This window comes from Nipponia nippon, unplaced genomic scaffold, assembly GCF_047370975.1.
Source record: "Nipponia nippon isolate SJK-2023a ecotype South Korea unplaced genomic scaffold, ASM4737097v1 scaffold_7, whole genome shotgun sequence".
Classification (NCBI taxonomy): Eukaryota; Metazoa; Chordata; class Aves; order Pelecaniformes; family Threskiornithidae; genus Nipponia; species Nipponia nippon.
Window position 1 is genome coordinate 17,547,389 of NW_028262391.1, and position 25,356 is coordinate 17,572,744.

General features: G+C 36.5%; 1 protein-coding gene across 1 annotated transcript in view; it reads left to right on the top strand.

Annotated features, from left to right (window-relative positions):
• The window catches only part of SLC9A9 (solute carrier family 9 member A9), a 211,681-nt gene that overhangs the window by 47,238 nt on the left and 139,087 nt on the right, over positions 1-25,356 (top strand). Inside the window, exons 5-6 of the mRNA XM_087740326.1 lie at positions 787-902; positions 9,094-9,199. Of these exons, the coding sequence (XP_087596452.1) occupies positions 787-902; positions 9,094-9,199 (222 nt within the window). The remainder of the gene's footprint in view (positions 1-786; positions 903-9,093; positions 9,200-25,356) is intronic.

The following is a 25,356-nucleotide window of genomic DNA, read 5'->3' on the forward strand; positions in this document are numbered from 1 at the left end:
TTTTTCAAGTCTGTAGTTAGAAGAGCACAGTTGTCAATTTATGTGTTGTGTTTATGGAAAAGGTATTGAATGCAATGGGTTTTTTTATTAACTAGATTGGAAATGTACAAAAATTTAAAAATCTACTACAGGTTCTAACAAGAAGTGAATTCCTTTTTTTAAGACATTTCAAGATTCTTGTTAGAATACACATCTCAGACAGCATTACCTAGTTATATAAACCAATGATAACATTTCCTGTGAAACTAGTAAGGATTTAGCAGTGCATTTTGAAGTGTGACTTTATTGCCTCACTATCACTGTGAGTTGTTAATATCTGTCTCATTTGGAGTCTATCTGGAACTTTGAATACAGCTAACGTTTAAAAGCTGATAGAATAAAACAATTCATTTAGAAATATTAGAGCAAGCCACAGGGCTGACAGTAGAACAGCCTTTATTTAAATGTTCTACAACATTAGACAAATTAGTCTTAATAATGTCTTCTTAAGCTTACATTATCTTTCCTTTTGAAAAATAAACAGCTAAAAGCATTGTCCTCTGCTACCAGCAGATAACAATTATTCAGAAAAGTCTTTGCTTTGGAATTGTCTGTGACGTTTCAATAGAATACTTAAACAGTTGAACAGGAAATAGAATTTTTATATGATAGCAGTTTATGTTCAGTATTCACGTGATATGTTTCTTTAAAAGAAGCTGAAGAGAATAAGAGCCTGCTTAATACTGTAAATTAAGCATAAGTGTTATATACTCTGTCTGAATGCCTGTCTTATCTTTCCCCTGGCAGGTTGATAATGTATGGTTTTGTGAAGGCCATGGTACACATTGGCCAGTTAAAAGGAGGGGAATTCCACTTCACTGACTGTTTATTTTTTGGATCGCTGATGTCTGCCACGGATCCAGGTGACTGTTTAAAGTAAATTACTTTCTCAAAAGTCAGAAGAATAAATAAGAACATAACAACTACATGTACCATAGAAATGTTCAAAGTCTCTGTTCTTGATTCTTTTACTCCCATAGCTGTTAAATGTCTGATATTCTGATAATCAAAAGTCAATCTGGCTCCAGAGATCCCTTGTGTTTGTTTTAGTAACTGGTTTACCTATGTTTAGCTCACAAACTTTATAAATCAAGTTGCGGGGGAGACTGGAAAAATGTTGTTTTCCGTTCTTCAGGACACCTTTCTGTTCACTGCTGATAAAAAAACTGCTGTAACGCTGGAGCCTCATGGTTAAAAATTTAGACATTTCATTCATGTGTGTTCTAAGCCAGTTTAAAGATATGGGGAACATAGCTTTCAGATTTGGCCCTATAAATACTGTTTATAATTTATCAGTTCACAATTTGAATGCAGTGTTTCATGATAAATACAACTCTAAAAAGACAGATACCAACAGGTTGGCTTGAATTTGCAGATGTAAGATTTAAAGCCTAGAGTTAGAGCAAATAGCCAAGTCTGGGAAACAGACTCAGTGAATTTTAGAATCACAGAATTACAGAACGCTTTTAGACTTGAAGGCATGTCTGGAGGTCTTCTAGGCCAACCTCCTAATCAAAACAGGGCTAACCTCAAAGTTAGCCTAGGTTTCACAGATTTGTCCAAGTTTTGTTACGTTGAAAATGTTAATAAGAGTACTCTGATATTAAAAGGAAAGTATTGCTTTTTGCATCTGTGGGGCAATAGTGAAGGAGGAGGTGAAAAAAAAGATTTTTTTGATATGTTATCTACAAAGAGACAAAGTCTGCACGAGTATATTGGATTTTTGCAAAGTTTTCAGTTGAGCTCTTACAGGAAGTAGAACAGAAAGCATTTTGTGATGCACAAGACGTGCTGCATTAGCGTTAACTACCCTTGAGAAGCTTCTCTGGGAAACTTATGAATAAATCTTTCAAATTCATGGCTATTAAAATAAATTACAAAAAGCAACGTTGTTCTACAAATTTGTTCCATTCTTTAAACGAACCCTCAATATTTAATAAAAGTCTTTGAGCTTGTGATTTATCATTCTGATGGCTCAAAATATGGTGTAAAACAATTTATTTCCACAAAACCGGTTGTTGCAAGATTGCTGTAAAAGCTGCACAAATTGTTATTCTCAAATTAATGCAAGCATCCAATATGCTGCCACTTATAAAATCGCCCAAGTTCTTTAACAAGATTCAGCACTTGATTGGAGCCTATCCTCGGAGCAAGAGGAAAACACAGAAACTGAAAGCATAAAGAAAACCTAGGAAAATAAATTGCTTATGGAATAAAAGGTTGCCTTCGGCTTCCAAGTACATTTCTTGATTGTGCTATGAATAGAGTTTTGCAGTTGGCTTAATTTCTTTTCCCATTTTCCAGTCCAATACTACTTAGTTTCACAAATGAACATGTTGACTTATGAGGAGAAATATATAAGACAAATGCACTGATTTTGATTATAATAGTATTAAATCACCACTGATTAATCTGGAACAATCATGAGAAAAAAAAAAAAAGAGAAGCTCCTCTTGCACTGAAAGGAATAAGAAGTGACAAGGATTACTTTTCCCAGATTTTTAAATAGGCTTAAAAAACTAACACATCAGTTGAGAAAACTACTTTTAGTGTGGCAAACTATCATTGATTAATACTGTTTGTAATTACTCTTCTGCTTATATAGAGTGTCTGTGCACATCCAAGAGTTTTTTAAGATGTTCAGTCTTGCTCCCTCTCTTATCTATTCACAATATTCTAAGGTGTTTCATGTTTTTACTAATCTTATCCATAAATTTCAGTCCCTCAAAGACTTAGGGAATTTTGAATGAAATTTTTGCTTAATTAAATGGTAGACATTGCTGAAAATATTTCAGTGTGTTGTAGGATTTGCTAGTGAATTATAATCTCAAGCCATGTAAAGAGCTCACTGGAATTCAAAAAACAGTTAAAATATGGTCCCCTGGAGGACTGATACATACTAGGGCATAAAATAATCAGTGTAATGATTTTATATGTGATATCTAGCTTTAAAAAAAAAAAGAAATCTCTGGTAAAATGTTGTTAGTGTTATAAAGTAGGATAGAATAATAAATTACTCTCCTAAGATGAAATAATAAATTCCTGTCAGATTTGCTGATTTTTCATTTAATTCTTCACTGTGTAGGATTATAAACTCATTTCAAAAACAGATTTAATTTCCCTTGACTGTGGAAAGCAATTAAGTCTGAAAAGATGTTAAAAACTGATCTGTTGACTTGACAGAAGTTGTTTTGATTGAGTTCCTTATTTGTAATAGTAAAGACAACTAGTAGATGTTTACATGTGCAATGAAGAATTTTACTACCAGGGCAGTAAACAAAAGTATGCCAGCTAAAAGTTGCTAATATTGTTAGGAAGAAGGAAATAATGTCATAGCACTCTGTACCTTTTAGTTTTGAAGGGTACTTGAAGGTCTTTAATATAGATTTTTGCATAAAATTAGTTCAGAAGAATTACTTTTATATACTATGGGTTCTCTTATGTAGAAAACTAGCCCTTGAACTAAGATTAAGAAATGAACTTATGACTGGCTATACTTGGGACTGTGTTTTGCATTATAGACTGTGATCCCTCAACATCTGTGATACTTAGGGATGCCTCAAAAAACTCTCACATCTCTAGAAAGAAAAGGTAGAAACGTTAGGGACAAAGCAAGGTTACTTGCAAGTGAATCATTCATTTTACAGGAAATATCTCCTTCCAATAATTTATCATTTTCAGCAGAAAAAGTTTCTCGTTTCAAGACTTCAGGTGAGAGTTTTAATGTCTAAGAAATAGAAGTTTAAAGTTCCCAAATTCTTCCTTCATTAGTCTTTGATTTAAAACATCAGACCAGTACTTATATTTTTCTTTATTCTGATCAATAGGTATCATTTATCATATAGTTGGGGTTATCATCTCTTCTTCTTACTCTGTCTGCATAGAACAGCACAGATTTCACTGTTTCACTGTTGAAAGGGTTTCCCTTGGGTTAGTGTTTTGTTTTGATTTCTAATATAACCCGACTCTGGAATTTTCTTGGTGTGATCCCTTCAAAGGGGATGGAGCAGTTCCTCCCTGTGTTCTGGTACACACGTCACTCATCAAGAGCAGCAAAGAGGCTGTGGAAAAGGTGCTGGTGTGGGGAGTGGAGCCCCCAGTTCTTGGTTCCTGAGCATCAGAGACCTGCAAAGTGAAACCACCTTCCGTGTGAGCACGGATAAGGGTATTTTGACAGCAACTGTCCTCTGTGGTTGAAGAGCAGACACAGCAATAAGCCCGAGCAATGGACTGCTTCAGGATACCAGTGGTTGTATTGGAACAAGGTGAATGACAGAACAAAACTGGCACATGAATGAAAAGATTTGACCTCTGCCTTAGCCACCAAAAAATTACTAAAAAGTACAACTTTGGCAGTTTGTCTTAGGTGTTGTTATTAACACATTCTGTGCAATGACCTTCCAATCCAAAGACATTTCATGTATCTTTAGCACTTCCTTTTTTTTTAACTTTTGACATTTCAAGCACAGAAAACAGATTTACCGTCACAAGGTTTGCTGAAGCACAGCTATTTCTGAGCTATATGAACTCCCTTACCTTTGGTCATATTGATAATCACAAGGCTCTTCTCTATTTGAAGTTACTATGGTTACAGCTGAACTGAAGATGTGAGTTGCATTGCTGTTGTTATTGATAAAATTGGATATTTATCAGAAAGAGCAGTTTCTGTTTCTCATAAAATCAAAGGATTTTGCATTAGGAAGCATAATTTATAAATACAGCAAAATAATACATTTTATACACTGGTTATATAAGACTTTCAAAACATGTTTTTAAATAAAATATTTTTATGCTTTCTTATTCACCACTGAACTAATCTGTGAGTGGCGTGACTGATTACTAGGGAAAGGAGACTATAATTAAAACTGGAATTGTTTTTTTTAGAGAAAAATGGATGGGAAATATAAGTGAGATTTCTCTCCTAAAAGAATTTATGCCCATGAGCTACAAAAGATACTAACAGTTCTGGTCAGAAGATTGAGGTACAATAATACCAGTACTTTATATAATGGTCTCATTTATTTTCTGAGCTTCCTTATTCTGTTCAAACGTAACGGAACAGAAGTATTGGATACAGTTAACTTAGGGATTGTTGTAGTTTGCTGATATTTCAGTTATACATACTTTTTACAGGCAATAATAAGCCAATCTGTTTCTACATATGTCAAAAGATACCTTTCACAAACCAGCTCCACAGACACTTGTTCTGACTTGGGTACAACCAAAATCATGCTAGGCTTAGTATCTAACAGAAGTTATCTCAGTCCATGAAGTCAAGGAAGAAGTGAATCAGATTTCTGTTGGCATAAGTACTGAGATGCTTTATTATTTCAGGCTTCCCATCACTGAATTTTTTAATGAAGCTCACAGCCCTTTCTGAGTCAGGAGCTCTGATACATGTTTTTTCTATTTGTGTCAGTTTTCTACTGCCACAAAAGGTGTTTGCTGTCCCCCAATTACCTGTCCTTCTAGCCATCTAGCTGTTTACGTATCTCTATATCTCTGGCCTCGTATGCTTAGATTGAAATAAGACATGAAGAGATTCTGTGTACTTTAATGAAAAGTAGTTTGATATTTTTATAATACATACTGTAGCTAATGAATTATACAAGTCTTTGAGTAGCTCCACACAAAACCCGAGCCCTACCTACTGCTCCTCAAAAGTGCCTTCAGAAAGCCAGAGAGGCCATACTTACTGCAATGTAGTATCTATGATCTATACTTAGATACGAAAGTTGTCACAGATTAGATGTGTTACTGTTGCATATGGTGGCAAATACTGAATTTTTAAATCAATATTCTTGAGTTTTAAAGTCATCCATAAGACAAAACATGATGTGACTAGTTCGGACAATGATGATTATTCGGAGAGTATTATTCTATCCAGAGAGTAATTTAAATTAACTTTCTTCCGGAGCAGAGTATCATGTCCCTTTTAATATGCCCATTCTGAGCCATATCCATAGATTCTCGTAATTAATGAAGGCAAATGTGATCTTGAGGAAATTACTAGACAGTGGTTGGCAAAACAAGGTAGAGATGTTTTATTGAACTCTTAAATGGGGTGGATGTGCTGAAGATTATGCAGTTCTCTGTTCTTATGCAGATACTATTTAACATTTTCATTTAATGAGTTGGCTAATGTTATATAGGATGCTTCTTTAATGTATAATACTATGCTGAGAGGAGACTGCAAACACTTTGAAGGACACAATTAGAAGTCAGTATGATCCTTGCAATGATTTAAAAACGATAAGGATAAATGCTACACTTAGAAATAAACAACTTCTTAGATAGAAGAAATAAGCATTCACTGCTGCAAAGGATTTCAAGTTTACAACCTGGAAATGAGTCATCAATACCAATACATAGCAAAAAAAGGAAAACAGGATTTATTAACACATGCTCTACAGCACCTTTTCACTCCGTTTCTTGACAGCAAGTGTCAGCTACAGTACTTGGATCTGATTTTGGGGACTGTATTTCAAGAAAGATATGGACTGATTAGAAGTGATTAGAGGGCTAGAAAACATTACTGAAAGGAGAAGATTGAAAGAAGTGAGTCAGTTTACGGAGATGTCTGAAATGAGTCTTTGAATAGGCAAAATGTTGCTGGCAAGAAAAAGGGAATAAACGTGACAAATTATTCGTGTCTCATTAGGCTAGGAATGGAAATTACAGACTTGAAGAGCAGGAGGGGAGATTTAGGTTAGACATTCAGGAATAACTGCATTTATAAATTGTATGAATACTGAAGAGCGGGTTAGTCTCATTTGAGATTTGTGGAACCAGCATCACTTCAGTTCTTTAAAAACAGATCAGGTAAATATCTGTCAGCAGTGGTATGGCTGAACCTTGCTGTGTCTTGGGCCAAGCAAACATAGGGAAAGAGCAGATACTGGTAGTGGTCTTCCTCCAGAGACCAGAGTTCTTCAGTCAGGGACAGGCAATGCTGTAAAGAAGATCCAATAACCTCCATTAGGAATGGGAGAAACATTTGAAATGGAAGATACTTTCTGAGAACTGGGTGAACTGGGGAGTCTCTTCCAGAAGAGGCAATTGATGCATTGGTGTGTTGCTTTCTTTATTATTTTGCTGTCATTTGAAAAGATTTTAAGGCAGATTTTGGGGGTAGAGATGGGAGAAAAAGCAAGAAGAGAAAGCTATTGTTTTCTTAGGAGGCAGGAGGAAGGAGAGGAATGTGTAGGCATCTGTCTAATTGGCTTGGCCTGCTACACATACATACCAACAGTACACTGGACTTTGATTACTGCTTTCTTTCCCTTCTATCCTTATCACAGGGACAATTAACATGAGGCCAAACTAATTAGCTAATAAGCAAAAGCTAGAAGTGGCAAATAGTTTTAGAAAACAAGTCTGTTGTTATGCCAATGACATCAAAGAATGGGAGACTAAATTGAGTCCACATTTAGCATGTTAAGGCAGCCTTGATAATCAAACAAAAACCTAAATATAGATATTGGTGAACCAAGAAAATATCTTTTGCCAATAAAACTTCTTCCTACACCTTTGAGCTGTTCTGGGGAAAGAACTCTTTTCCTAGTTTAAATTATAACTGCACTGGGAGTGGAAGGGTGAGGTTACCAGGATGGTTAAATATAACTACCTAATTTAAATATAGCTATATCAGCAAATGTTCAGCTACACACATCTCCTAGATTGTCTTCTGTAGAATAACACTTCTAAAATTCTTCAGAGATAACACATCATCAGAGATCACTTTGACATAAAATCTCACAGGAGAACTGAGAATCTGTTTTGGGTTTATAAACTGATTTTTAGATTACACAGATATTTAAGTACCATTTAGAAAATTTTATCAGCAATGATTCCAAAGTTCCAAGAAATGTTATTAAGACAAAGCATAATCACCTGTTCATGTTTTTGTGTGAATTATCAGCAGTCATCTCAATGTAAAAGTATATAATTTTAATTTCTGAAATGTCAGATGTTAACATGGCATCCCAGAGGCACTCCTAATCTTTCGGATTCCTGGGCTATGAGGATTGAGTCAATTGCACAATTATGTACTAGAATGAGCACCAGTGAAGCAGTGAGTTATCGTGTAATTTTTAACCATACAAATAACTGGGGGCCTTTACATTAAATTCTGTTTGAAAAGAGAAAGCTCTGCTTCGTCCATGCAAAGAGAGAATAATAATATCAATGTATAACACAGATAGCCTTATTCATTTGGAGATTATGAAGTGCTAGGTAGATCTTGGGAAGGATTGTGATCCTCTGCTTACAGGTAAGGAAGGTGAGGCATAAAACAACTAAGGCGTCCTTTAATACCTATAGGACTTAATTAGCTGAATATCGGCCAAGTGTCTATATGCCCTTGAGGGTGCGTGTCTAAATTATTTGCCCAACTTCAATTTAAATTCAACATACTCTATTTTTTTCTATTGCACTCGTAAGCTAAAAATCAAATATAGCATATAACTCAGGGAGAAGGAAGGGACTTAAATTAACAATACACTGAAGGAACCTTAAAATGGGCTACAAGTATCCTGATCTGGATGAGAGGACTTCATGACTACAGATATGCTACACTTGAGGTGAAAGTGATTATGCTGCTGGTGGGACAGGGTATAAGGTTATTATGCATGTTCTTCAGTGAACATGCATAACAGATGGATAAGTGTTATTCTGTCCTTCTTAAAATAGGTAAGCTGCTACTCTCATCACACACAAAGTCTATGGCAAAACCCAAGCACCCTTATTTCTCCTTGGTCACAAGATAAAAGTCCTTTATGCACAGTAAAATGTGCCGTGATATTTTCATTTATGCATGATTCTCTGCGTGAGAAGGAAAGTTTCTTCTTAACTCAGCTGAAGCACCAAAACTCATTGACTTGCTGGATTCAAGGATCTTATATACTTCAGTTGATCCCTTTTAACATATGGTTATCCACTTAGGTAATAAATAGGACAGGACTTCTCAAAACCCATATTCTAACATTGCTTTATTTCTTGAACTGCCAAAGGAACATGAAAATAACAAACTCACTTTGCTTTGTCTCCATACAGTGACAGTCCTTGCTATTTTCCATGAGCTGCATGTGGATACAGATTTGTACACACTCCTGTTTGGAGAGAGTGTCCTAAATGATGCTGTGGCTATCGTGCTGACATAGTAAGTACAACCACCTCCATTCTTTACTTGGTGACATAATTATAAGCTTTAATTGCTGATATAATTCTCACTGATATAGTTTGTGCAGGTATAGACATAACATTTGAAGATTTCATTACAGAGATGTAGTTCTGGAGTTGTTCTTCATTTGTTAAACACCAGAATTCCAATATTGTTAATGGTAACTGTCTATCCAGAATGCAATTTTAGTCCATTTTCTTCAACCTAGAAAGCAGTATACTCTGTAAAATGTGTAAATTTAATTTAGTATGATTTCTTTTCTCATCTAAACAAGATATCTTGGAAAAAATAATGCTGAATGAGCACCTAGGACATAGGGAAACTGTAAAATTGGAGACAGGGTGTCTTTATTTTTTGCAATCTATTATTTTCCAGGATTAAAAACCACAAAGTGGTACACAGTAGCTCAGTTTATCTACTTCTGCCTATTAAATCTAACAGAACTTCAGCTGGTAATATTATCTTAAATTTATAAATAGCCTTTTTATTCTCAGGAATCCCCAGACAGATCACAAATGATGGGCCAAAGTCACGCAAGTATGTGCTGTCCTAAAAACACAGATGCTAAGTACATGATTAACAGGATCTCAAGTTAACTCCACTCTACATGTATTATATGCTTCCTGGAGCTTTGATAGAAATACAAATAATCCTCTCAGATAATCTTAGAAGTAACAGAACTCTGCAAAATAAAATTCAGTTTTCCAGGATGCTTGAAGATGTTCGTCCTGGTTTCAGAGCGGCTGTGTGGTGCTTAGTTGCCAACTGGGGTTAAACCACAACAATGCTTCACAATAAGCCCCAAGTCAGTGCCACCTTTTTCCTTAAAATACAGTTATTTGAACTAGGTCTTATCCTATCCTTCAGAAAAACAGACTTTTACAGAGTTTACAGTCATTAAAAAATGAGCTTTATATTTTGTCTGAAACCCCATGGAGAAACTTATAATAGCTGAATTGCAAAAAAAAAAAAAACCCAACCAAATTAAATTGTTTCACAATACAAAAAAAAATAGCATTCCTATTTAATTTATCATTCTCAGTCAATTATCAGTCTAGTTACAGTTACCTACACTAAACACCTCGCATTGTTTTTAGAGCAAGAGTAATATTTTCGAATACTGTCAAGTGTCTGAGCACAGCATTTCATGATTAGATACAGCACGGCTGTCACATTCAGTGACTGTGGTTGGAACGTGTCACTTAGCAGAGCATCTAGTACATCAGAGAATAAAATACGCAAATGGAAAACTAAGCAAAGAATAGCAACATCAGTAGACAGAACAGAAAGAAAAGCATTAAAGCCGCTATTAGAACTGGAAAGAAGCATGTAGGTGACAAAGTCTGAGATTTTTTCCTCTCTCACTTGGCTTTGTTTAATGAAGTCCTAGACATTTATAGCTCATTTAGACCCTTCATCCGTTAGTGCAAGGTTCTTATAGACCGTGGAACAATTAGGCTACAAACAACTCAAGGAGACCCAAAATATTTTAAGTGTCTGTAGTTTTCAGTCACTGTGATGTCAAAGCACATGGATCTCTTCAAAGGTGCAAGTCAACTGCAGAGCAAATCTAGAAAGAAAAGTACTATCAGATAGTCGATGATTCATGAGTTTCTAACCTCTACTCTTCCCAGTACTCAAGTCTAGGTTATGAGCCTCAGCCTGCCCATGGATACAGAAATCTATAGGAAGGATGCCAGATGCAAATGCTGGCTATCTGCTTCTCATGTTTTCTTTGCTGTACATGGAAGATTACAACTCTTTTTTACTATAGAATCTCTTGTCACTGGAAAACTAGTGTATTTTTCTATATATTCAGTGTGACTGATACCTTGATTTCTGTAACATATTTAGTCATTGTAGAGACTGAAGATAATATATGACATATCAGTTTCACATTTCATTAATTTCTGGCTTAAATAATCAGCTTCTGCACAAATACAATGTTTCTGCAACCTAACATGATCTTCCTTCCTGTAGCCTTGTAATTAAAGTTATAGTGTTAATAATGTCAGCTTCAGTGCATTAACACCCCACTAAAACAAACTGAGTTTAAAATAAGAATATGATTTTTCTGTCACTGCAAAAGAACTGCTAGTTTTTTTCTCTGTAACACATACTACTTTTCAGGATGGTGCAAACACATGGTCATAATTACAGTATTAGGGGACTATTTAAAAAGGTGTGAGAATAATGTTTACAAATCTGGAAAAACAATAATAAGTCATTTTGCACACTATGTAATGGTAAACAGAATAAGAGAATCCACAGTGTCTTTCATCAGCTAACAGAATAACCAAGTTAATGTCTGCAGGAGTGAGTCGCTGCAGGAAAGGGAAGAAGAGAAAAGAGGGAAGGCCTTTATGGCTGGCTGTGGCAATTCGGCAAGGTGAAGGTAGTATGGCTGTCTGCCAACAAGGCTTTATATTGATATCTCTCTTTTCCTTCAGCTTCTCCCTCCAACCTCTATTTTTTCTGTGATGTTTATCATTTAGTTTAAGAAGGACAGCAGCAGGACCAGCTATCCCTACATTTTTAATAAGTCACATGAGCTGTGTGTTGCTGCAACCATGTGTATAGCCACTGTGGTCAACTGCCCTTGGAAAATACTGATCAAGCACACAAGTTCTCCTGGCCAAATTAACAACTCTCCTATAGGCCATCTTGCCATACCAAACACCTGGGTGTTTGTGATAATTGCAAGATTTCATTTATACTGTGCTATTTTAAGATAATCCATGCAGAAGGGATCACTGTGAATCAAATTGACAGGAGTGGCTGCAGAAATGCTGACAAGCTGTTGTGCATCTGGGAGATCTCATACACACAAGGGCCTCTATAAGCAAGGATATTGTAGATGTAACAATGATTTTCTCCTATATAAGTAACTTGCAGAGTTGCTTACAATTTTTCATTATTAGGACAAAAGTCTCCTTTTAATAAAAAGTCATTGAGAATTCTCACAGAAAATAAACATTTTGGAAGAAAATGAGGATTTAAATATTCAAAATGAGTAATTTTTGAGCCTGTTTTATATCAAGGATTCGAGATATTTAAGAAAAGTAATAACAGAGCTCTACAAGACAATACTTACTAGATGACTAAACATGTTTGCTTTTCCTCAGAAAAACCTATATGACTAATTACGCCACAAATATTTCCTACGTACTTTGTTTTCCAGGAAATTGACTTGGCACCCATGTCTGCTTGCTATGTCTATTTACAGCATAAGCTTTATCTGTAGAAATATTTTATATATGCTAACATTAAAACAAACAAATAAAGCATATGTAGGAAAAGTAAGACATTTGAGCTGCTTCTGAGTGTGTTTAAATATGTTTATAGTCTTTATGATTAGAGATTGTTTCACTATTTGGATATTAATGTTAGACAACAGTTTACGGCAACCTTTTATGAAAAGATCTTTCCAACCATATTTTTATTACAATTTTTAAGAAAGAATTATTCTCAGTTCTTTAGATACGTTGTATTTCATCACCGAGAAGTTTACCTGAGTTTATTCTGTAGCTTCCAGAATGAAAGAATATCATTTAAGATTATGTTTCTTGTATCGCTGTATGATAATATATACTGCATAGAATGACTTCTTTTGTTTTCTTGGTGGTTGGTCTATGATGTAGTGAATATTTTCATAAAAGATTCCAGATTATAGGGTTTTTTACCACTGTTTGTATCCTCTTAACTCCTGGGTTTTCAACTTCTTCAGCTTTTTTGGAAAAATATTAACAACAAAATTTAGCTTACAAATGCTCCAGCACACATAAAGCTGTTCTCTGAGCTATAAATTTAACCTTCTGCCATCCAATTCCCTGAACATCATAAAACAGCAGTTTGTTCAGCTTCAGATATGCATAGGCATTCATGCTACAGGATGCAACATTCAAGCAGATCTATTTCATTCACAGATTTCAGACCCAGGAATGTTTATCATTGCTTAGGTTTGTAGCTAGTACTTTACAGACAAGTACAATGGCCTGTCTGTGTACTTAGGCACTTACTAGCTGTGGACCACATTCTAAAGACCAACATTGAGAAACATCCCAGTAACTTCAGTTGGAGTTGTGTGTGATGAAAACTGTAGAATCTGGCTGAAAATTAATAATTTATGGATATTTTAGAGCAAATAAGGTTAACCTCTAATTTCACTTTCATTTGTTCTGTCTTCATACGATATATCACTTGTTGAAGAAAACATCCACGTATATTTTGAACGCACACGCTGTAGGTTTAGACTTGGCATAGTTTTTGCACATTTGCAGAGAAATTTGATGAAGAAAGTGTAGAAGAAGTTGTAGGGAAAGCATTGAATATCTTGAGATATGACTGAAAAATAGCTGAACAGGTCATTAGCATTAAGACAGTATACTTAGCAGAGCTATTTAGTCTTTCCCATGCTGAGTGCTCAGTGAGCGCGGGATGTGGAAAGCAGTAATCAATACTGATATGTGTTCCCGGCTAACAAATTATCTAAGAGAACATTACACGAGAGATGTTTCCATTGTAGTCAATGTCAGAAGTGTTTGTATCATCATTATGCAAAAGGCCTGAAAATTTCTCTGCTGACTCCGTACCATTGCTCAGTGGGCCTGATGAGTTTCATCCCCTTCCTAGAAGAGGTGACAGTGTGGAAGTCACATGGGCAACAGGGACATCAACATATAGCAGTGTCTTCCACAAGTAATCAAAACAAGTGAGTGGCCCCCAGAGGACGCAGGACATGTGACATTGTGACATGTGGCAAGGAATGGATTTCTAGCTCTGTTATATGCAATCAAGAACAGTTTGATACATGAATGAAGTGGAAATCCTGGAAATAAAAAGCATGGTTGAGGATAACACAGCAGTGAAGCCAGAGAACACAGAAACTAGCTGACGCATGAAATGAGGACCTCCCATTTCAAAATGCTAATTACCCTAGAAGGCTTAGAAGTATAGGTTTTTCTGGGCAGCGGAAAGTAATACTGCAAACACAGTTTTCTTGTGAAGTTTGGTTCGCCATTTTTAAGTAAAGTACCTGGTATGTAAAGGAAGAGATGATAGCCTTGGAGGTTCAGAAGAAGGTGAAGAGGAAAGTAAACAAAAAATACTGGATTGTTTTGAAATGGATATCCTGCCTCTTTTGTAAAGTATCTGTTGGTTGTATAGATTCCACAAAGTTCCTTCATGCTTATTAGCAAAAATTAGGCAATGGAAGGCACAGATTTTCACAGAAAAGAATCATCTAGGTTGGAAAAGACCTCTGAGATCATTGAGTCCAACTGTTAACCTCGCACTGCCAAGTCCACCACTAACCTATGTCCCTAAGCACCACATCTACCTGTCTTTTAAATACCTCCAGGGATGGAGACTCAACCACTTCCCTGGGCAGCCTGTTCCAGTGCCTGACTACCCTTTCGGTGAAGAAATTTTTCCTAATATCCAACCTAAACCTCCCCTGGCACAGCTTGAGGCCGTTTCCTCTCGTCCTATCACTTGTTGCTTAGGAGAAGAGACCGACCCCCACCTCGCTACAACCTCCTTTCAGGTAGTTGTAGAGAGTGATAAGGTCCCCCCTCGGCCTCCTCTTCTCCAGACTAAACAACCCCAGCTCCCTTAGCCGCTCCTCATAAGACTTCTGCTGTAGACCCTTCACCAGCTTCGTTGCCCTTCTTTGGACACGCTCCAGCACCTCGATGTCCTTCTTGTAGTGAGGGGCCCAAAACTGAACACAGTACTCGAGGTACAGCCTCATCACTGCCGAGTACAAGGGGACGATCACTCCCCTAGGCCCGCTGGCCACACTATTTCTGATACAAGCCAGGATGCTATTGGCCTTCTTGGCTCATATTCAGCCGGCTGTTGACCAACACCCCCAGGTCCTTTTCCACCGGGCAGCTCTCTAACCACTCTTGCCCAAGCCTGTAGTGTTGCATGGGGTTGTTGTGACCCAAGTGCAGAACCTGGCACTTAGCCTTGTTGAAACTCCTACAGTCAGGCTGTAAGGCTTCCTTTACAAAAGTCTAGGACCAGCACCGAAAGGCTAAATTCTTAGACCTAGGTAAGAAGTGGAGGTGTAACAGATCCTGGTTTTGTATAACCCCTTGCTGATAAGAACAGTATTTGTTGGTGAGGTGCATATTTCCACTGATGCTGACAGATGCAATATTGTTTCAGGAATTCAGTGTGCCTCTGTTGGCCAGATGAGATGGTCTGGAATAAATAGGTAACTTTCCTTTTTTTCTTTTTTTCTTCTCCCCAAAAATCTGTGCTGGTAGAAGGGTACCGCAACCCCCTTCTAATTAATAAGCTTCTATGGATTGGTTCAAAGATTTACCAAGCAGTTTACCATGATGAAGAAATTTCATTTTCCAAAGTTCTTGGAATATAATTTTTCTCTAACAATAGATATATTTCAATTCCATTTTTCATGATCTAACTACTGCATATGACACCGTATCTGTCCTTGATAAATTAACTGTCCATAGAATCCAGACCCCTTTTTAATAGTTTAAAAGGCTTGAAATTTATGACGAATAGTCTGGAGATTGCCCATTTCATCTTGCTTTTGCCTTTCCTTCTTTAGTATAAACAGAGCTTATCCACTACAGTAGGATAAAGTATAAAGGAGGAACTCTAATTATTCAGTGTGTTTGCGATACATAATAGGGCATAGTATTAAGGGGAAAAGGGGCAGGATAAATTGATAACAGTGATGGTCAGCTTTGCTATGCCCAGTAAGGAAATCCCTTGTAAAAGTAGTTTCTTGGCTCTTAAATATTTCCAGGATGAACATGAACCAACACGTCATAGCATACCTCTTCTCTGCTCAAAAAGTACTTTCATTCTAGTCTAGTAGTACCTTACGCAAGTTAATATGCTCAAACCATTCTTTCCTGGCAGAAGTTCTCCTAGAAGCTTGTACGGGGTTTTCTAAAATAACACAGCAAAGGTAACTGAGACAAATTTATTGAAAAACAGTATCCATTTCCAGGGGAAATAACTCAGAAGCCAGAGTTCAGTTCAGTTTGCGCTGAGCACTCTCTAAGGTTGACATTTCTCAGACAGTGATCCCTGTAATTGCCTTAGGAAGTCAAAAGAATTCCCTCTGTCACACTGGTGATTCTTACTGATACGTACAGTCATGATATTACTAATTTTAGTTCTGTTCAGATCTCTTCAAAATACAAGAAACTCTTTTGATCAAATGGATCTCAAATAAAAAGTTAATAAGAACGTTTGAACCTTTCTGGTTTTAGTTATTTGTTTGCCTGTATTTTTATTACTTCTGTGGTTTTAATTCTGTTATTATGTCATTGAACTCGAAGGTAGTTTACACAGGAGTAAAATGTAATCAGAGACTGAAGAAGCAGACATTTGACAAACACCAAATATAGGTACAAACATTCAGTTTATGTTTCACTTAACTCAGTCATTGGCCTGAATAGGTAACTATCCATTATCTAGAAGTGTTACTTTCCTACTTTTCACAATTTCTAATTGTGATTCCTTGTTTATTATGTATTAAAATCAGCAGTTCTAGAAAGGACATGGAAAGATATTTTAACTATGCTGCTGAATAATGAAATTGGAAGCTGGGATTTGCAGGAAATAATATCAGCTTTGAAAGCTACGATGGGTGTTTCCTTGATGCATATCTCAGTAGATGTGAGGCTCCCTTTATGGTTATTTTAAGCTTTCTTCTTTTGTCATGGACTGTCTCTAATTTGGATCCTTTGTCCTTCCATTTTTGGAGAATTATTCTGTATAGAATTTACCACACTTTGATCCCCGAGCCCATTGAATAACAACTTTTGCAAAGGAAAGACAGCTGAATGTTCTCATATCATATTTTTCCCTTAAACTGCATTTGTAGTCAAAAAGTGACCTTTAAAAGTGACGTCGTGGACTTCCCTATGTACTATCTCAAAACCTTTTGTGTTATGTGTAGTCAATTAAGAAACAAAGACTTTTCTATCAGCCAATACTTTGTCTTTGTTTCAGTTTCCTCCTCGTCTGTAGGTAACTGGGAGTTCATTCAGTCTAAGAATATGGTGAAGTCTGTCAGCCCGTATTCCATACCTCCTGCTGAGATTTATTAGGCACCGTTAGGAAAGAGCAAAAAACATGATTCCTTCAGTATTGAGTCATCACATGAAAAAAGAGTATTTGTTTCTCTATTGCCCTTGTATTTTTAGGCATTTTTTTAACCATGTATTCATGCAATTTCTTAGTGTCTTTTACTATACTATTTCAGGCACTAGAGTGAAAAAGAAACTCATTTAAGTTCTATTTATTTCCAACATGTATCTGAGTGCAGAAAGATGTTATTCACACATCCTAGGCATATCAGTATGTAAGTAATAGTGTTAAAAACCCCTTCTATTCATAAGTGGGCCCTTATGCACACACAATTAATAGCTTTAGCATACCTACACATAAAACTATTCACCGCAGGTACTTCTTTTTCAAAAGCGTATAAGCCTCATTCCTTGCCAACTATTGTAGAAAGTATGCATAGAGACATACTTTCAGCCAAGGAAGAAAAGGGAAATACAAACAGCTGTGCCATCAGACAGATAACAAAAAGGTAAAAAGAATTAACACATGCGACATCTTCCTGCTTAAAGAAAATAGGTGGCATATAGACTTCTAAGGGTGGGAAGAGATGGTGAAATGGGGATGAAAGAGAAAGTAAGAAATTGAACTGATGAAAGCAACAAATGGAGATTGTAAGGCATGGCTAGAAAAAAGAAGCAAGAGTGAGAAAAGACAAGACACAGTGAGAAACCAAGGTACTGCATACTGTATAAATACAGATCATGACAGTGATACATAAACCTGTGGCTAGGACTCTTTAGAGGGAAGACAAGCTTGTTTACTTATAGGGATGCAGAGGAAAACATTATTTTTCTCTGGTGCAATTTTGCAGTTTTATGTTGTTTTCTTAGGAATGTCTATGTTTGAAATCCTCAAGTAGTACATCAAAATGTGCTCCTGAACTGTAAAGAAACTGTGAAAAGTATAGGAATTAGGACAGCCAGTTCTAAAGAGTGGTGCACTGCAATCAGGTAATGAATCTGAATTCAGAAAAGGACAAAGATTCTGCCAGAAAAGCAGGGAGTTGCCCCCAGACCGTTTCTTTGTAGCTGTCTTTACCTAAATTAATTTGGCAGAACTGGAGGAACTGAGGCCTCTATGAGCTCAGTCTGAGCAGTGGCAGGCTTAGATGGGCAGTTGCCTTTGCAAAATCTGACCTAGAACTCGCAGATCAAAGTGAGACCAGCACTGGACCACAACAGGCATAGGAAGAGTTACTCCATGGTCCTGACTTGCATAACCTTGAATCCTTGACAAAGATTTAGGGATTTCAATGCCTGTGAGCTACAGTTCTGGACAAATGACTAACTGGATCTCTGGAGTCACCCATAGCCTCATTCCAGATAAATACTATTTGTGATTTTTTTCCCACAAAGATTCCTAAGAAGGGATGACTGTAACACTGTGGAGGGGAATAAAATAGAATTACCTGAAAACCTGAAAGAAAGCAAAATGCTGGATAGAAGCTTAGCCCAAACATTTCACTTACTGATTCCTCTTAGACAAGATGAATTTGGCTACTATTCCCAATTTTGTTAGAAAGGCTTATGTGCCAAGCAGCCGTTCAACCAGTCAAAAAGAGTAACTTATAAATTAATACAGCAAGGAGTTAATCATGCAACAAGTTAGTGAGTGATTTTAAAAGGTGGATGAGAAATCCTTTCCATCTATTATTTCTATAATAATGAAATTATGGTTGTCCATCTGCTCTTTTTACCTTTGAGGAAGGGTTTAGTCCCAGCTTATTTTGTTGATGATAATTAGAGTTTCACGTCACTGACCATCTGGAACAGGAGATGTGAGCACTGGGAAACTAACCAAACTTGCTATTAGGAGGAACTTTAAAAGAGCTTCTTTCCCAGAACAGAAGAAATCCCACATAAAATGATGGTGTCCTTGCTTAATAAAACTTCCATTCTTTTTTCTCCATGAGCCTTTCTGTACAGACCAGTGTTGTGCTTAAATCAGGGGAGAAAAGGAATTTCTGTAATACTTGTTGTAGCTGGAATTTCAGTATAAAAATGGAGACTTGGAACAGAATATTTTCAGGAGGTAATCCTCATCACTATGGTTTTTTTCACTTTTTAATATTTCATGTCCCTTTTTCCAATATCAGCTCCACATTAAAATTCTACTTAGCTTCTAGTTAATACATGCTAAAGGTCTTTCTAGCTATAGGTTATCTAATTGGCTCTGTTTTGTTTATGCAATTTATTTGAATAGGCAGCCTTCAGTTGCAGTCTGCTAAGCTAGAATAGATTTCAGTGAGTACTGTTATGGAGATTACCCTCAGGGATGTATGAAAATGTAGCTTAGCTCAAATCAGCTGGGAATGTCTGTACTTGTCATATCCAATCAAATCAGACTAGCTGCAGGTATTTCTGCCCACTTATACACAAACAAACTGATAACATTTAAAAATATGAAATGCAAGCTCACAATTAAGAACACTGGTTGCAGTGCTTGCAAATCACATCTAAGAGGCAATTATTTAGCTACATTTTCCGTACAAATGACCGAATTGGCATCAAAGCTTCTTCATTTCAAAGATTTCTGTTGGGAACTCTTCAGAACTGAAGTACACCCTGGTACGAGTCAGCTTGTTTTTTGAGCTCTTCCAGATGTTTTTTCTTATCCAAATAACCTTTCTCTAGTGAAAAAGACAGATTTTATGAGAGCAAGATAATTACATACAGAGTCTAATTTTACTTACAGAGACAACTCCCTTTTAGTTTAAAATGAATGTATTGATACTATTTCCCTTGAAGTGCTCCAAAAGAAAGCTCATTTCATCCTCTCTGGATGAGATACTGTATATAAGAATCTGTCTGGTACTTGCAGTAGATCAACATATTTTTCAAGTCTTCTTGGCAGGGAAGACAGAAGAAGAGTATGTATCAGAAAGGTGAGGGAGAGCTTGCCATTTCATTTACTGGGTACCCACCAATACCTATTCACTGTTCAAATCCTTTCCAGAAATACAGTATTGAAGAGTACAGCTATCTCAAAGAAACAGAGGTTTTGTTACAACAGGATAAGCCCCCATCAAAATTCTTTTATTCTTTGGAGATCAGGTTGCAATTACATGAAAGAAGAACATGTTCACTGTGGGAGAATGGACCATATTTCCAGTGGCTACCCAGGAGCACTAGGAAAGACAAGGCTCTAGTGATCCCTCTGTGAACCCCTCCAGAAACTATGTGCTCTTTATACCATTTAATTTGAATTTCATCATTCTAATCTGCTCTAAGTCTTTTTTTTTTTTTTTTTACTAACGGCAACATGAGGTAAACTGGTTCCCACTGCAAGCCTTGATCTTTTAAGACTCAAATCCTTAAGCTACTGAGTATGTTAGAGTGAACCAACATAACTCTACATGAAATTCTTTTGCATATATACTTATGTTTGCATGGGGAATCATCCATAAAGCACATCAAAATAATACAAAGGTTATTGAGTACTCAAAAGTTACATAATGCCCCAAATACATTTTCATGTCTTACAGAAGAGGAATTGAGAGACACCTACTGTAAACATTTTAATCAAATGTAATGTTTAGGTTTATTTTTTCATAGGCAGAAACCTCCCTCTTTCCATACCCAAGACATTATTTCAGTGTGAACATTTCACCTTTTGGATTAGGAACTTTAATGTTTTCAGAATATACTCTTGTCACTTGAGCAAAGAGAATAATTGATAACAGTAGCATGTGGCTGCCTTCCTTGAGTGCCAGGCACAGCAGGAGGAGAGACTGCATACCTCTACCCACTGCATTTCATAGCTACTTAAATGCTGAGACTCAGCAAGTTTCCATTAGAATTTATTCCAATAGTTATAAAGCTCCACTCTCTCATTTTTTCCACCTGCTTTTGTTTTGGTCTCGATCCTTTTCCTTCTCCCTGCTTTATCTTTTCAATAGACAAGGGTCACTGTCTCACTCTACCCATTCCCCTGAATTGAATGACCTACTCCACCACTTCTGCTGCAGTCACCAGTCCTTTTGTCTCCCATCTGAGGTGGAAGGAAATTATTTCTAAAGATAAGCTAGGACTGTAAACTCTTAACCCAATCTCCTTCATTCCCTAAAGTCAAGAGATACCCTGTCTTTGTTTCTGATACACACCCCTCTTTGTTGTCCTCCTTATTACATTGTGACAAACAGAGGAGATAATAAGGACGAGAGTGATGCTGCGGTCAGTTCTGAAGGCTGGTGAAACAGTAGATGGCAGAGTTTGGGGAGCAGCAATTGCAGGGGAAAAAAGTTTACATTTGAGATGGCACATACCTAATATAAATGAGGTCTTAGAAGATTTTTAGCTGATGAGGTTTATCAGATCTCTGCTGAGATTTGTCAACTAAACATTTCAGAAACCTTAAAAAATTGCTCAATCTTGGCACATTTTCACAAGGGTGAAAGATGCATGAGTAACAGACGGGTAGTTTCCTCTTTCCTCCCCTTAGAAGTGACAAGTCTGAATTTCAAAGTGGTACAAGCGAGAAAGCTTTGTAATTATGTAGTTGTAAGGTTTCTGTCCAAGATAAGCACAAATGTATTCTCTCTATACTGGTTCTACAAAATAGCTAAATTTAAAAAAAAAAAAAAAAAAAAGAAGTCGTCTTCATGAAAAGTGCAAATACGACATGGAAATGTAGTCTAAATGGTGTCATTCTGGCAAAGTCACAAATCATGAAAAAACAACATCCAAATAAAATTAGGCATGCTGCAGGTATGAGCTAGACTGAAAGACAGCAAACACTCAGGGCAGCAGTTGTGCGGTTGGCCCTGAGAGAAGGCAGTGTGACAAAGCTTGTTCTTTCTTACTGCATTTAGGGAAACGGGACTTACAAACATTTTCTGTAAAGACCATTGTTATCAAAGAAAAAAATCTAGTCTTGTTATCGGTTTCCTCTTAATGTGTTTGGTACTTTGATGTTCCCTAACTAATTGCTAATTATAATGATCTACATATTCTGAATGTAATATGCATATGTGTATGTTATTTGGATTCATAATGAAATTTCAGTACATTTCTGGGGAGACCTAGTGACATTAGAATTCGGATTTTGAAGAGGAAGGTTTAAATATGATTAAAACTTTGAACAAAATAGCATCCCAACAATACATTGAATAAACTGATATTCGCAATTTTCCCTTAGTAATTTCTGCATCACAAAACCTCACAAAAGTGAAATCGTTTTTAAACATTCAGCATTTTCATTTTGTATCCCCATTCATTGCATATTTATACTCACTTAAAAGAAATCAAACGGTTCTTTGTTTCTGCCCTGTTCTACTGATCTGTAGGAATCACAGTCAGAAACAATAGTGAGAGAGATGAGAATAATAGAATAGAATAAGAGAATAGAATAAGAGAATTCTCTGCCTCAGACACACTGGGAAAGGGTTATAGCTAGATGAAAGTATTCCTGAAGAAAATATTTCAGCCTCCTGGACCATTTAACAGTGTACATCTACTTTATTACAGTATTTTTATTCCTATAGAGTAACGTTAAAAATATTTCTCAACCATCATTTTAGGATGTTCATAGTTTTACATTCTCTTTCTAGAGTTAGCAGGACTTAGCCCATAGCTAGGAGATTGTTTTCATTGCGCATTGTTAGAGTGAGGTGCATGCAAAGGTTTGTGAGGCAAGACTCCTTCATTCTAGTAATTATGAGGGTAATGAAGCTAGTCAGAATTATTTTCATTTTATTAATAGCTGTGTTTAAGCCTCATGGAACTGCCTGTCTAGGGAAAGTATCTATTTTAAAACAAAATGGTGGAAATTAGTGCATTATACTAAACGTTTACCCATAAATCAATGGAGTCTTCACAAATCCAGAAGGAAAAATTGTCTGTTTGGCTGCCTGGCATTTCTGTGAGATTTTCCACAGTGCATTGGATCTAGGCCACAGGTAGCAGCAGATACTTTAAGTTTAAACAAAGGGAGATCTTACTTAACTCTTTTAATCTTACCATTGGGGAATAGTTCACAACCAACTGCCAGTTATATGTCCAAAAACTTTAGCATATATACTTATGAATAATGCATTCTTATCAAAGCAAGAACTTCCATCCAGTATATTTAGTATAAGGTCTCTTTGATTAAGTGATTTGCAGTATATTTAGGGAACTGTGAAGTTTTTTTAGGATTTTATTATCCAGACTATTTTCAAGATTCCAATTAGCTTTTAGATTGTTCTTCAAGAGTGGCATGTGTTTATGTAGCACTACTTAAAGTTGTCTTATCATTTGAAACTCCTGTACCAGGGATAGGGAAATAAAGACTGTACCACGAGTTTTGAGGAAAATATCCCTGAAGATAGAAGTCAGAAATATGGAATGTGTGTGTTCTGGTATTTCTCTTCTTGCTACAATCTTTAAGGATAAAAAGAATTTTTACCATTGTGATTGCCTTAGAGTTTGGGACTGAAATTCTATCCACATCAACTTCACTGCCTAACTGGTGATTCCTCCTTTTTGTTTTATTTTACCATGAGTGAAGTTGAGTAATCCTCCAAAGTAAAGGCTATTTGCAGGTGTCGTAATCACCACTGACTTAATGCTTGAGCAAAACAATTTCCACAAGGTTGAGCAGCTACATCCCTGTTGTTCTCAGCAGCCCCAAGCTGCTGAAATGAACCATTGAGGCTGTGGATAGCCAGCTACAGCTTACAATGGCTTCAGCCAAAGTAGTCTTTTGCAGCTCCTAGGCAAGGAGAAAAGGTACAAGACGGATGCAAAGCCACCTTTCAATCCATCTGCCATCCTGCCCAAGTCCCCTACTCTGTCAAACCACACAGTCTGTCTCTAAACACCTCTCTTGTTCACGCTTTGGGCAATTGCTTTTCAGTCAGCATTTGCTAGAGATATAACTTCAAGCTCTTTTTTTTCACTTTGAAATAAGTCCAGAGCTATTCCTCTATCACCTTCTCAGAAATTCTCTCCTTAAATAGGTTTTTCTCTAATGTGACTTAAATGGACTATACCTTCCCAACACAGTGCATTTTTCCAATGGATGACTATTAGTACATGTGTTGGGACTTGTTGAATTACACCTTCTTTGTAGAGCACTGCCCAGTAATTTTGTTTTAATGTTCTGTGTCTAAAATTAAAGGTATAGCAGTGATTTTAAAGAACTTCAGGCTACAGAGTGATAAGGCATCAAGCAATAGGTAAGACTGCAATTTTAAAACTTCTACCATGGCTTGGATTTTTCTTTTTATAAGCTGTAAAAAAACCAAAATGTTAGCGTATTATCAGAAAGGTAAATGAGGAGAGCTTCAGGCCTACCTTGCTCCTACAGGAATATTACTGCCATTCTCTATGCAAGGCTGACCAGCTTTTGTAGCAAGTGAAGTGCCTTTCCCTAAGGTGAAATTTCATTCTGTGCATTTGCTATATTTGGATCAGGAACAGAGACCTACAATTCAGAATATCCCTAAATGCCCATCCTCAACTCCAGTATATCAAGAAGACAAAACATATAACGTGTTTTGTTTCTGACATTATTACTGCCAACACTAGAGCATACAATTCACATCTGGATTTATTTTAGACTTTCTCATAACAGCTGCATTTCTTGTCTTCACTTGGATACATTTGTAAAAATGAAAATTGCCATGGCAACAGCTGCAACCATTTATTATAAAGCAACAGAAGTGGAACTAATATTTGTGAGAGAAGCTCTGTTATCAGGATAGTATTTCATTCAGACAATGCCAGAGTCATTTTTTCCCTAGCCTTTCCATTTTTTAAAAGAAAAATATAGAAAATATTTTCAATAATGAAATGTAGGTGGGACTGAACAGCTCAGGAGATTAAAAAGATTTCCTTCTTTAGATTACTAGAGATTACTTTGAGATTACATCTCAAATCCAGATTAGCAAGAGGCAAAAATTATCATCTGTTTGGTGGGCACATGAAAAAAAAAAATGATAGGGGTACCAAGATTTGAAAATCTCATTCCCATACTAGCTATGTTCTCAACTGAAGCACAGAGGCAGCAAACTGAATACATCAGGTGTGTCTTCACTG